Source organism: Balaenoptera acutorostrata, chromosome 2 (genome assembly GCF_949987535.1).
Source record: "Balaenoptera acutorostrata chromosome 2, mBalAcu1.1, whole genome shotgun sequence".
NCBI lineage: Eukaryota > Metazoa > Chordata > Mammalia > Artiodactyla > Balaenopteridae > Balaenoptera > Balaenoptera acutorostrata.
The window spans coordinates 147,714,538-147,729,877 of NC_080065.1; the positions used below are offsets into that span (position 1 = coordinate 147,714,538).

The 15,340-nt window shown below is 37.6% G+C and overlaps 1 protein-coding gene across 8 annotated transcripts in view; it reads right to left on the reverse strand.

Moving 5' to 3' along the window:
- GABRB2 (gamma-aminobutyric acid type A receptor subunit beta2) overlaps positions 1-15,340 on the reverse strand; it is a 326,677-nt gene that overhangs the window by 214,910 nt on the left and 96,427 nt on the right. For all 8 annotated transcript variants that reach the window (XR_009007236.1, XM_007171423.3, XM_057541423.1 and 5 more), the window contains exon 5: positions 14,494-14,714. Coding sequence is in view for 7 of the 8 variants with exons in the window: in XM_007171423.3 (XP_007171485.1) it covers positions 14,494-14,714 (221 nt within the window). In the remaining variant the exon portion in view is untranslated. The remainder of the gene's footprint in view (positions 1-14,493; positions 14,715-15,340) is intronic.

Sequence of the window (15,340 nt, forward strand, 5' to 3'; positions counted from 1 at the left end):
CTCACTAAGACAGAGAAATGCACATGGTATCTACCAGGTAGGACAGTCAGATTTTTTTTTCTCCTCATCAAAACCTAATAATCTCTGATAATTGGGTATCAAATGCTATTGATTTGATTTTATGCTTCTTTTTCTACTCAGTATGCAAATCCATTGTTTAATAACGTTAGATACGATTTTGCATGAGTGCCTGAATAGAGACAGAATAATAAATCAATTTGAGATAAACACTGAAGAGAGCACAGATCCCATTCAACTGATAAACTGAGTCAGGTAGTTGGATTGATAACATAGGAAATACTGTGAAGAAATTGCAATTACTAATTCATTTACACATACATTTATTCAACAATTTTTTTCATTGACTCTTCTGAGACAGACACTATTCAAGATGCTGAAATACAGTTGGGAATAAAACTGAGGTCCCTGCTCTCATGGAGCTTATATATTAGTGGAGTGAGGCCAACAAAAATAGTAAACAAATGAATAATGCATCTAGTTATAAAGAACATAAAATGCAGTAATGTGAAAGAGAAGAAACAAAGTTCTGAGTAAAGCAGTGTTACTTAAACTTTCTTCCTGTGAGCACATGAGTTTGTTCTGCCCTTAGGACCATTTTGCTTCTGTCCTATCACTGCTGTCAATCTTCATAAATAACATCTCAGCTCAGGTGTCACCTCCTAAAATAGGACTCCACCTTACTCTTCTAGCTACTTTTTATCCGATCTTTCATTCTGTTTTTCTTCATAGAATTCATCACAATTTGCTGCCCTCATTTATCATTAAATATCTTTTTTGATGGTGGCTTATATGTTTCCTTCTCTAAGTACAAGCTTCTGGAGGTAGAGTCTATATCTGGCTTATTCACTCCTGCAACACCCATCCCGCACCTAGAGCAACAAGAAATGCTCACTCAGTAGTTGACTGGATAGATAGAGGGGTAAATGAATTAAATGTTCAGCAATTCACTTCACTACAATGGCTTTGCTTCATTAAACATGTATTAGAACTACTAGTATTTTCTCAAGCTTCCTTTTGGAACACTACACCAATGTTCTAATATTAGGTAGTCAAAATGAAAAACTGCATTCAGCTATTAGCCTTATGAAAATTTTGAGTATGCCATGTCTACTCTGCTACCTCCCAGCCCAGGCACTGGGTCATTTCTCCACATTAAACCTGTTAAAGCACTAAGGGCATGGGCTTTGAAGTCAAACAGGCTTGAATTCTATTCCCAGCTTTGATGCTTATAGTTGTACTGCTTTGAACAAGTTACTGAATTTGTCTAAGCCTCAGTTTCCTCTTAAAAGATAGAAGGGGGGCTTCCCTAGTGGCGCAGTGGTTGGGAATCTGCCTGCCAATGCAGGGGACACGGGTTCGAGCCCTGGTCTGGGAGGATCCCACATGCCGCGGAGCAACTGGGCCCGTGAGCCACAACTACTGAGCCTGCGCGTCTGGAGCCTGTGCTCCGCAACAAGAGAGGCCGCGATAGTGAGAGGCCCGCGCACCGCGATGAGGAGTGGCCCCCGCTTGCCGCAGCTGGGGAGGGCCCTCACACAGAAACGAAGACCCAACACAGCCAAAAATAAATAAATAAAATAAATAAATAAACTCCAATCTCTTAAAAAAAATAATAAATAAAGCTTTCCTTTGTTTTAAAAAAAAAAAGATAGAAGGATTATCAGTATCTACCAGATTGGATTATTTGGGGATTAGAAGATACAATGTATGCACAGTACTTGATACACAGCATGTACCCAATTAATTTTGACTATTATGATTATCTTGGTAACTACAGTAATAAACTACAACAATTACTTATTAGGTACCTGCTGTGTGCCAGCTACTTTACATGGGTTATATTATTTAATTTTGACCATATTCCTGCAAGTTAAATGATATTATAATTTTCAGTTTAAAGTTAGGTAACTTTTTAAAAAGCCACAAAGCCTATAAGAACAAACTCCAGAACTTGGCTCTTACCTACCATCCTATCCTACCTCTTCCATCTCCCTATTATGTATATTCTTCTATTACTAACCTCCAAGTTTTGAGTCTCAAGTTTTGAATGTCTCATTTGTCTTTGTGTATCCCCGAAACCTGGCATAGTGTTGGTACATAATAAGGATTTACCACCACCATTCCTTCTTGCCAAATATCATCCCACACAAATCAGGATGGGAAACAGCAGAAGAGGCCAACATTAGATACATGTAGAAATCTTAATAACAGCAATTAATCTTTACAAACAACTTAATATGTGCCAAACACTTTACGAAAAGCTGTACAAGTATTTGTCTGCTTAATCACCCCAGTAATTCTATAAGGTGGGTACTATAAAGCCCTATATTCCTGATGAGGGAGCTGCAGCTCAGAAAGATGGAGCACAGCTAGTTAGAGATAGAGGAAGGCCTTGCAACAAGGCGGTCAGATTCCAAACACATGCTCCAAACATGTCAGAAGAAGCTGGTCTTTCTCTTGGTCTTTTCAGTATTTTCCCTTAGTTGTCAGTGTACTACAGCTGCTAAAATATAAAGTCCTAATTATATTCTCTATTATTGCTACTGAGAACAATCCAACGTGGAATTAGAATCTTCCTCCAAGGATTTATGACCGTTTAGCATTTCGGTACCTTTTATTCTGTCCATACGAGTGCAGATAATGAGCTACTTCTCAGAAGTAAAATAGCTTGAGCATTTCATAATATGGTGACTGTGATTTGAGTCATTAACCTATTACAGTGGTCTGGCTTACTTTATTTGTGTCCTCCAGAATAAAGAGGTAGGAATGGGCTAGAAATCCTCCCTTACCACCCATTTAGTAAATCAAGTAATTAAACTTTTACCAAAAGTCTTTTAACCAAAAAAAATATGGAGGTGATTTCCAGAGGTGGGGTAATGTTTTATCTCCTTTCCTTTTTTTTTTTCTGTCCGTGAAGAATAAGGCTGACATGAATATCTGTGAAACAAATCTTTTTCACTTGTTCCAGAAAATAAATATAGATTTTCTTCCATGTACTCTGGGGTCTTTTGTGATAGGCCGGTAGACAAAGATACCACTTGTCTGAAATTTAGAGGTGTGTCTAATGGCTCAGTACTCTTTCTGCTTTCCCTTCCAGTATGAGAGTATTGATGCTAGAGTTAGAGTCAAGGGTCTCACTGAGAGAGTATTTTAAATCCGGGACATGAAGGTGTACAGGTTACTTGGGTCATTCCTTCTGGGATTATCAAGTAAGAATTGACCTTCTTCAATCCAGCAGGAAAGCTTGTGGACCAGGTGACTTGAAGGCAGCCTTCAGAGTCTCTGCAAACCACAGCAGCCATGTGCCTCCTCACTGCACTAGGGTTTTACATCTCTGGCTAACTAAATTGAGACTTAACCAAATCTTACAGTGGTTGCTTTTCTCTAGTCTGTAGCCTTCTTGAAACTCCACAATATGGATACACAATTCTGAAATACAAGAGATTTTCAAAATCCCTATACACCAAGTTACAAACTGTAGTGCATGCTACTTTTCCTTGAACTCGGGTATTCAGAAAAGTGAAACAAAAATAACTCTCTGCATCTAAACAGTTGCAAAGTAGAGATCCATTCAAGAATAAAGGATGAAAGGAGGAGTGATGATATTAAGTTATACCTGAGGAACATACTCTATGTCCTGTATGTATGGGAATAGCAATGCCAAAAACAATGCACAGGTCCCTACTGTGGAGTCCTATTCAAGACTGAGAGTCATACTCATCTAATTAGGAATGATGCCCACAAAAATCTCTCTAGAGGGGAGATGAATGACTCTTAGAAGCTCCTTTCAGGAGCCTTGGGAATTTAGGCTGTCCATTCTTCTCCTTCCATCAGCGTTTTCAGTACCGGCTTTTTCCAAGAGTCTTTTGCATCCATCTACTGGGACAGAGACAGCGTTCTCTCAGTCTCTGGGAAGGTGACCGAGATCATAGGCTTTGAGTTCAATACCAAGCCTGGAAACTCACTAGAAAGTTACTTACTTTCCCAAAGCCTGAGTTTCCTCAACTATAAAATGGCACTGATGGTAGCTTGCTTCACAGGATTGTTTAATATAAATAATTCAGGGCTTGACATACAGAAGGTACTCAATAGAAAAGGGAACCCTCCTACACTACTGATAGGAATGTAAATTGGTGCAGCCACTATGGAAAACAGTATAGACATTCCTCAAAAAACTAAAACTGGAGCTTCTATATGATCCAGCAATACCACTCATGGGCATATATATCCAGACAAAACTGTCATTCAAAAAGATACATGCACCCCTATGTTCATAGCAGCACTATTCACAATAGCCAGGTCATGGAAGCAACCTAAATGTCCATCGACAGATGAATGGATACCGAAGATGTGGTGTATATATATATATATATATATATATATATATAAAATGGAATATACAAATAATGGAATCATTCATAAAAAAGAAATAATGCCATTTCCAGCAACATGGATGGACCTAGAGATTATCATACTAAGTGAAGTAAATCAGAAAGAGAAACACAAATACCATATGATGTCACTTATACATGGAATCTAAAATATGACACACATGAACTTATGTATGAAACAGAAACAGACTCACAGACATAGAGAACAGACTTGTGGTTGCCAAGGGTCGGGGGTGGGGACAGGGAGGGATGGATTGGGAGTTTAGGATTAGCAAACGCAAACTATTATATATGGAATGGATAAACAACAAGGTCCTACTGTATAGCATGGGGAACTATATCCAATACCCTGTAATAAACCATAATGGAAAGAAATATGAAAAAGAATATATGTATATGTATATATCACTTTGCTGTACAGCAGAAGTTAACACAACATTGAAATCAAATATACTTCATTAAAATAAATTTTAAAAAGTAAGTAAATTTGGGGCTTCCCTGGTGGCGCAGTGGTTGAGAATCTGCCTGCTAATGCAGGGAACACGGGTTCGAGCCCTGGTCTGGGAAGATCCCACATGCCACGGAGCAGCTGGGCCCGTGAGCCACAACTACTGAGCCTGCGCGTCTGGAGCCTGTGCCCTGCAACGGGAGGGGCCGCGATAGTGAAAGGCCCGCGCACCGCGATGAAGAGTGGTCCCCGCACCGCGATGAAGAGTGGCCCCCACTTGCCGTAACCAGAGAAAGCCCTCGCACGAACCGAAGACCCAACACAGCCAAAAATAAAAATAAATAAATAAATAAAGTAGCTATAAAATTTAAAAAAAAAAAAAAAAGTAAGTAAATTTGTATGATGAACAAAAAAAAAGTACTCAATAAATTTTACTACTACCACCACTACTACCACTACTTCAACTATCTCAGCTAAATAAGTGTTCATATATATTTGCTTTGAACAGGTCTTTGTGTAATTAAAACTCTATCATGAGTAAACTCATTACAAAGACTATCTGGTCTAACCCTATATTTTGCCTATTTGCTAATAAGCAAGTTGCCAGCGAAAGCTGCCAACAAAATTCACTGATTTCATGAAATCAGGGTGGAACAAAGATATACAAAATGTGATTAGAGAAAACTTTATCTTTAAACTAATGGTGAGGATAATTGGCATGGTTTCAAGTTTGATTTAATGGAGTCATTTCTATTTTCTTTATTTTTAATATAAAGCAAACAGAAAAAAATGTTGCAGGTATATGTGTGTGTATATATATATATATATAATATGCATATACACACAAATACAAATCTATAAATGAATACATATGTATATTTATACCTATAAATGGGGACATATACATATACACACACAAGCACATATACAGCAGCAACAGTTTTAATCATCCACTAGAAAATTCTTTTCTTAAAATAAAATAAGACAAAACAAAATAAATATCTGGCTTCTTTCCATGCTGCCAGTACTCTCGTGACCCAGAGGGTTCGTTCCTAGTGAAATCGGGACTATGCTAGTGCTACTTCTGAACGCGCTTATGCATAGCCATGCTGCATACAGATACATCCGCAAGCCAATGAATGGCGTGTTCTCGGGTTTCAGGGCTTCTCCTCTTTGCAGACAAGGCCCACTTCGATGACACCCTGTACTCATTCTTTGGGTCTGCAATACAAGATCCATATCTTTATTGGGAACGCGGTTGGTGTCTTTCCTGCTTTGAAACCCCTGGAGTCTCTGACCACTCATCTTTCATATCTTTGGTTTCAGTTCTGACACATTCAGCTCTCATTTGACTGAAATCAATGGACATGAAGACAACGAGGGTAGCAAAGGAGACTCACTGATTACAAGAATGTGATGAGTCAGTAATATTTGAGAAAAAGAAGTCAGGCAGGTTTTCTTTTCCTCTTTAAATGTTGTTATCTAAAAACCCAGCAAAAATATTGCAATCAAAAGAGCCCTGGATTACACCTAATGGTGTAATTCTGATTCTGCTATTTCCAGTTTGGATTTGACTTATTCATTGAGGTCAGTCAGACCATGATGACGGCAAGTAACCAAATGACTCCAGCAGCAGGAACAATAACAAGCCCTGGATTAGGAGTCAGGAGGTTGGGATTCCGCTGTGTGCTTTGCCATCAATTGTCTGTGTGATGTTAGGCACAATCACTTCCCTCTCTGAGCTTCCCTCTTCTTTTCTATAATAATAAAGAAGGTGAACTTGAAGATGACAGAAATTACTTCTAAATACATTCACTTTTCATCTAAATAATTTTATTTTATAGTGAAAAATAATGGGCAAGAAACTTTTTTTTTTTAGTTGTTTTGTTTGATTGTTTGTTTGTTTATACTGCAGGTTCTTATTAGGCATCAATTTTATACACCTCAGTGTATACATGTCAATCCCAATCGCCCAATTCAGCACACCACCATCCCCACCCCACCACAGTTTTCCCCCCTTGGTGTCCATATGTCCATTCTCTACATCTGTGAGGGCAAGAAATTTCTTTTAAAAATTAATTACAGGGACTTCCCTGGTGGCACAGTGGTTAAGAATCCACCTGCCAATGCAGGGGACATGGGTTCGAGCTCTGGTCCGGGAAGATCCCACATGCCGCGGAGCAACTAAGCCCGTGCACCACAACTACTAAGCCTGCGCTCTAGAGCCCGTGAGCCACAACTACTGAGCCCGTGTGCCACAACTACTGAAGCCTGCGCGCCTAGAGCCCGTGCTCCACAACAAGAGAGAAACCACTGCAATGCGAAGCCTGCGCACCGCAACGAAGAGTAGCCCCCACTTTCCGCAACTAGAGAAAACCCACGCGCAGCAACGAAGACCCAACAGAGCCAAAAAAAAAAAAAAAAATTAATTACAGCTCTTTAAGGAGGATGTATGTGTCTCTTCCCACGGAGGTGGAGGTAGATGAAGGTGTTCTTTCCTGTTTAGAAGACTGAGAATCTAGAGCACAGGGTCTCACACTCTGGCCAGAAGAACTGATATTCTTAATAAAATCTCTGTTGTTCCGCTTGACAAAAAATGCATTCACTCCATATCGCTATGAAAATGAATTAAACCAATTAGGAAATCCAAGTAAAAAAATTGATATATTAATGTTTAATAGACTACATTTCAGTGTGAGATGGCTACTCAGTTATTCACTTGCCTAATACCCTGTGGTAAAGCTTTAGGAGTAGAGGAAGAAGATACAATTAATAAACCTTGCCTGTCTAAATTCATTACAGGCTAACGTTATCCTTTGCGATTTTCCCAATGACAGAACATACATAGCGGGAGGTGGTTGAATTGCCTTCTGCTTCCTGCTGAATCCTTCTTTAAGAATGTGAACCTTTAATCAGAAGTGACATGTTTCTGACCCAATGTTACATATGGGAGGTGTACAGACATGAAATCAAGGGCTGCCCCCTCACACCAAAAGACAAACAGCTATTTTTAGATGGGTCAACTACTACCAGAAGAGTAAGAAAGTCACACCTTCCATAAGAACTGTCCTAATAATCAGCATCAGTACATCTCCTGAGCCATTTATTTAACTAATGACACCACAAATTACAACAGCACAAATACAAATACAAGATTACAAATTGTGTTGCAAAAAGCTCTGCCTGTTTGTCACTAAAATATTAAGTAAATTTGAAATAGTAGTCCTGCATTTTATAGCAATAACTACATATTTCACCTTATGTCAAAGCTATAAACCATATCTTATATTAGATAAAGGAATATATCCCAAATATGTCTTATAATGGTTAAATAATGATGGTGAGCAGAGTTTTATTGACATGGCAAACATGTTTACGGTGCACTTATCGTTAAAGAAAAAAATAAGATCAGAAAATTGTACGTATAATGTGAATCTGCTTTATGACAAATTACCTATATGCTTTTTTACTAGAAAAATATCTGGAAGAGTATAAAGCAAAATGCAGGTATGATTAAGTCTGGGTGATAGGATTAGCTATGTTTTCATAACTTAACTGTATTTTCTAAATGTTTAATAATAATTATGTAACATCTCATAAGAGGAAATGGGTTTTGTTTTCATGTTTTTGTTGAACAATTTAGTAATGTGCTAAAATGCTTATGATATAATGTTAATGACTTAGCATATGCCGTCCAATTGGGATTCAGATTCTAAATTTTAACTAAAAATATACATTTTTACCTTCACAAAAGGGTGCCATCAGTTGATAATTCAGGTTTTCTTAAATACCTGAATACAATGATTTTGTTTTTGCCTTCTAAATTAATCAGAAGATTTTTTTCAAGAAGATAACTACAATTGGTAAAGCACTGCAATATCACATTAAATACTGCTGTATGCATAATGAGGTGGAAGTCCTAGATTAGTAAAATCACAGGTATTGAGATTTTGGGAGTGATAATAAAATTTAGAAATAATTTAAATGAATAATTATAAGAACTACTAAATGTTAGAATGCAGCTCTCCTAATTCTCTGATCAGTGTAGTTATTCACTAGCTTTCTGAAATCTAATAAATATCTCCTATTTTAAGTAAATATCAGTCTAAATTATACCTATGTAACATTCTTTATGATGCCATGTCAACACCAGATTAAATCTGATTTTTATTGGCTAGTGCTTTAGTTGAATTCATCAGCAGAAATCCTGTACTTTCTATGCCATTTTTCCTTGAAGTGTTCTGAAAATAATTTGATTGGGCCAATTTTATTTTGGAATAAAATACAGATAATCTGTTTGGAATATGTGCTTTATAAATTGCTAGGGATTCCTCTGCCTAGTCAATGAGAAGTCTGTTGTCACCACTTCTACAGCTGGATTCATCCCAAGAAAATATTCTTCCCTACCCCCAGCTATATGTCCTAACAGAAATATCTAAATAGTATCATAAAAGAAAGCAGGTATTTTATTTTATGATCACATTGGTATAACTGAGTTATCAACTAGCCAAGAGTGAAGGTAAGAATCTATATTTAAGGATTTTATTGCTCTTTAGCCACAAACTATAAACTTAGACTTGAAAAATAACATTATTCATCACTTTTCTTAATTATTCCTGCAGATCTTTAAACAAGGTTGAGGAAATAGATGCATGATAAGACGTGATGAGAATAAGAGGAAAGGCCTGGTTTAAGAGAAACTATATAATGCTTGATTAAATGAAAATTACTGAGTGCATGCTACAAATGAGGTACTGGGTTTGGGGCTACAGGGAAGCTTCTAAAGGCTGTCATGGCCACTTGGGTCTCAAGCCAGGCATCTAGTTTCCGTCCTCTTCATCTCAGCCTGCCAATGTAGTGGCTGGAGATACCTGGCTCCACTGCAGGGGTCAATCCTCTTGGTACTTTAGTAGCCCCCTTTTTCATTTTAGACATGCCTGACCTAGACCTTTCCCATTCTCTTCAACAGACTTGCTCACTCCTGCTCCTCTTGTTCTTTTTGTTCTAGACAAAGGAGTGTCTTTACAGAATCATGAAAAGATACTTGGGGTAAAATTCTACAGTATAAAAACTACTGCCTTGATATCTAAACCTTTCTTTGTTCCAGCCTTCTGTTTATTTATCAAATATCCCCAGCATCCATCTATTTATCAAATATTAAGTAACACTGCACACTTACTATCTACCAATTACTACGCTACTCGAAATACATAATTTCACTTTCCAGTCTGATGTCAGATTATAAAATTTTTTACATTCACTGATCTCATTTGATTCAGAAGATGATTGGGTTGTTAAAATGACATTACTAATTTATCTCCCCCCCCCTTTTTATATATGAGGAAATTAAAACCTGAAAAAGGTGCTTAAGGTTCAACAAGAGGTCAGTGACAAAAGTCCAAACGAAAATACAAGTTCCATTATAATATTTTGTTAAGGAAGTTGGTTGCATTGCCCAATTGTGTCCATTCATCTCTTTGCACAGCGTCAGAACTCTATCCTTCTAAAATGATTATCAACCTGAAAAGTAATGGAATAACTGAGAGTAAGCTGCTATTCCGTGTTTTTGGCAATGGGGAAACAAAAATCCAATCAGAATGAAAACTGTTAAAACCTAGCCTATTACAGCAATAACTAAAACATTTCCCATATTTCTAAATCTCAATCTCCATTTTCTGAACTTCCCAAGTTCATTTTCTCAACTACCTTAATGCAAGTTTGTCAATTAGCTGAGCGCTATCCTTAAAACTCATGCGATCCAAACACACTGTTTCAGCATGAGTGGACTCAGAGCTCCTGCTGTACAGTCAAAAGCAATGGGTACATCCTTGCAGGAGGATGATTTCACAAGGAGGTTATCCGAGCTTTAAGTGTAGAGCTATGACCCCTCCTTCCTGGGTTATGGCTTAGCCTGGTTGTCTGTGGTTATGGATCCCACCCACTAAGTACGCATCCTCTGAGATGAGATGACCTCGTTTTCAGACACAGCTACTAAAAGTACATGTCACATACAGGTAATTCTCTACCTCTAAGAGATCAGAAATACCATTCTTTGGCTTCAGACTTTTAAATCTTGAGTGCTATTTCTTAGATAATAGAACCAGAGATTCCTAGGCCATTTTTTCTTTTCCAAATTTTATCATGGAAATTTTCAAACATACAGACAAGTTGAAAGAAGAGCATGACAAACACCTATGTATCCACCATGAAATTCAACAAGCATTAATATTTTGCATACTACTTTATCTTTAATATGTTTTAATACCTAAAAATTTCACTAAGAAAACTCTACAAAAGAGGCTTACTCAGATTCTCTGAATGACTTCCCCTCCAGCCCCCTCATCCCTGCCAATCTTTGTGCATCTCAACGGAAGAAGCATTTAAGTCCTTAAAGGATTTTGCCTTGAACATGCATGACATTCGGCCCAGAGGACTTGTTCTACCTAATTTATTGGTCACTGCCTTATGTTTAAGGTCTTCCTTGAACCAGCTTTCTATGTCTAGGTCTTCATGATTGCCTTTCAATTCTCCTTATTCTGACTGATGAACCTTGCCCTTACCAACTTCTTTGCAATGATCTTGTCTGTGCCCCAGGATTCCACACAGCAAAAATCATCCCTTAGTAAACTGGGAATGGTGTGACTCTCAGAACCTAAAGATGCATCTTCCATAGATGACTCAGGACTGCTATTCTCTAGGGCTTTATTCTATCAATCAAGAACAAAGTCTGTATCTATGGATCTAATGCAAGATGTTTCCATATCACTTTTCTTTACCTTCTTCTTTTCCCTTGCATCCTCTCAAGCGATTTCTACTATTCTTTATTTCCATTTGTCAGTACCTAAGGAGTAGGACAGAATGATAAATGAAGAGCAACATCTTTGTATTCAAACTATTATACTTTCCTGCGCAGTAGCTGTGTAACTTGGTACACAAGTTCCTTAATTTCTTCATGTAAGACAGAAAAACAAACCAACCAACCAACCAATAGCGCCCAGTTTGTAGGAATAAAGTCAATTTTAAATGAGATAATATAAGCAATGCTCTAGCACAGTGACACGCACAGGCTAAGTCCATTAATGCGTACTAACTACTAATATTAATACTATTACTATTCTAAGTGCTGTTTGAATGCAGCCATTATTGAACATAGAAACAAGATAAATTTCTTAGCAGACTATCAGTAACAGAGGATGACTGGGGTAGGAGAGTGGTTAAGTAGGAGGAGGAACTAAGTAGATCTGAATCAATCCAGCAGCAGCAATTTTAATTGAATTCCTTTTACTTTTACTGCAAATGAAACTTCTGCTGTTGAAAAGGAATATCTGGCCTGCACTAAACTTCAGCCGTGAAACAATCTGTTCTATTTATCAGTAAAAACTGGAATGGGATATTTACAAATTTCCTGAAAAACCCCTTATCAATTTCAAACTCAGGATTAACTACACAGCTGAGAGAACAGTCACAATCCATGAGCCTTCTTCATCCAGGAGTGTTAATTTTATGCACGTCAGACGTGTTCAGGAACCTGCATATTTTGCCATTAGCCCTATTTGGAAGTGGGGCTGAGAGGGTGATGTAATAGTGTCCAGTTGGTCTTAATGACAAGAATGAACAGCCACCACCTTTTCTTGTCTGATTATTGGCTTAATGATTTAAAGAAGCCATATTTATCATCTATATCGACCCTCTCTTGTCCCTCTCAAAGACGTTTGATTGTTGATTTTTTCCCACCCATCCAACTTTGCGTATGTACATTCAGAATTCATTGACAATCTTTACTGAGTTTATTTACAGTGTAGGTGCTTTGTCAGTGCTAGGTATAACAAAGAGAACACAACTGGTTCTCTGCTCTACATGTGGGTCTCACCAAAATAACGAAAACACAATGTAATGTCTACATGATTGCTGTGAAGATTTGATGGGCAAAATGTACCCAGCACTGGGTCTGATGCTTAGCCAAAACTTGCTACTTCCCAGGCCTCTCCCCGCTCATTCCCTGCCAAATGAGTAATTTATTATTTCTGTGCTTCTCTCTGCCTTCTTCAGGATTCTGACTTCTTTCTGTGCTTAACTCTTAAAACGTGTGAACTACAACCTCTTTGCATTCCTCCACTGCCCATGTGGTCACCATCTCATCAAGGTCTTTGTGATACCATATTTTCATTGCAGCCACTATTGAACATAGACACAAGCAATAAATTGTAGTGGATTCCAAGCAATAAGTTTAGCACAATGTATCTGCTAAGATAATTCTTTCCATAAGTGCTTTCAAATTCCACCACTTTGGTGGAGTCTTTGCAGACACTGCCAGTCAACTTATTTTATCTTTCTGCTATTTCTCTTTATCCCTAAGGCCTGTATGTGAGCAGTGCCTGTATCCAATTCATCTCTTTACTTCCAATGGCTGACACAGCGTACAAACATGCTCTCTCTCGGCCTCAGTCTCTCCCTCCCTTGACAAACAAATGCCATTTTCTCTACAAACAGGATAAACAAACAAAGAAGCTGGCTTATAAGGATCTAAGACAATGCACCAGTCAGGAATGATGAACACAGCAGATAATGAAAATTAGATATAACAGATAAGAAAAATGTGGGAGTGAGAGGCAACCTAGGGTAATGGTTAAGAGCTCTGGCTCTGAACTTAGAACAGGACTCAGATCCCATCTTCATTGTTTACTTTCTCTGTGATCTTAGACAAGTTACACCAGCCTTCATTTGAAATAAAGATCATAACAGTTTTAACTTATGAGGTTGTTATAAGTTATTATAACTGTAATAATACATGGAGTGTACTCACTAATGTCTGACCCCTAACAAGTGTTCAATAAATGAATAATAATATTATTATCATTATTATGATAAAGTCACCACATGTTTACGTAAAACAGAATATATCAGAGACAACTGAACACTTCAGAATAGAGAGTCTTCCCCAATAATGCAGAGGAATTCTTTACATTGCAATGTTTTCAGAGTAAGACAGATATCTTTTTTCTTCATCTTTTTTCCAGGGAACCATCTAATACAAAATAAACTTTAAAAGAAGAAACTGTCCTATTTCACAATTCATCCTCCAAAGAGCAGAGCATCATAATTCTTCTCTGATAGAAAGGTACATTTAATAGTGTAAATTCATTATTAATAAACCTGAGATGATGGCTTTATTTATTTGCAAGTCTGATTGCTCCTTGGAGGTAAGAGGGCAAAAAAAGCCTTCCTGTTCTCAGAGGACCAGACCCAGTTCATAGAGCTCAGGAACAATTTATGAAACAGAATATCTGCCACATTCAAACAAGTATTTGGCACTCGTAATTTTTTTCCACTTTAAAGAGACCCTGTGTCTAAGCTATTTTGATATTGTTTATCCCTACTCCTTAAAGAAAGAAGCTTTAGAATCAGCAGCTGATATTGGAAGATAATTCAGAAAAACTTAGGCTTAGCTGGGGATAAGTCCCTTTGTAAACATGGAACACTAAGCTCTCAGATGTCTATTGACTAGGAGGTTTAACTGCTTATCAGCAGAATTAAAGGAGGACTAAGGAAAACAGCACAATATGCCCCTCCAAAAAAAAAAGCAGTAACTACTGTGTTCAGGAAGAGTTCAATTTTGAAATGGACGCTACAGACCTGAGGCCGTAAAGGACCGTCCCATCTGGATGCAGGCGGATCATGCGGTTCTTGACAGTCACTCCGTGCACAAACGACTTCTTATCGTTCAGGAAGTAAGTATCGGGCACCCAGAGCTGGTCTGCCACTCTATTGTCCAGAGTCAAGTTTAAAGGTATTACATTATAGGACAGCCTCTTATCTCTCCAAGCTTGCTGGAAGTACATTGTCAAGGTATAATCCTGTGAAATTGAGAAGATAAAAGAAAAAAAATGGTTATTTTGTACATAAATGGACTTGGGAGACAGGCAAACACTTCAGTATTCACAAGAAAATATACACAACCGAATACCAACAACATATACTATTCGCATATAGGCAAATATTAATTTACTAAACCCATTCTTACTGAGCCCGTGCTATGTGTCGGGCACCACAGTATATACAGCAGTGAAGACAGCATATCCTTGTGAAATTTATCATACGTTATTCAGGAAGAAAGATGGTAAGAAATAATTATTTAATAATTAATTTGTCTTAAAGTGCGAATTTATCATACGTTATTCAGGAAGAAAGATGGTAAGAAATAATTATTTAATAATTAATTTGTCTTAAAGTGCGGTACCCAGGATTGTTTTGGGTGGAACATAAATACAATTGTAAAAAGTGGTTAATTTATTACAGTAGTCATTATAAGAGGTTATAATGAGAATCTCAATCTGTCTGATCAAAATGAGTTTCCTAGTGGAGGTGACATTTATACTGAGACTAATGTAGCTTCCCACCTATCTAAAAAATATTAGCTCAGTTAGTATTTCATGAGAATTTTAGGGATTCTGGATCGTCAGACTAGGCTCTTTCATTCTGA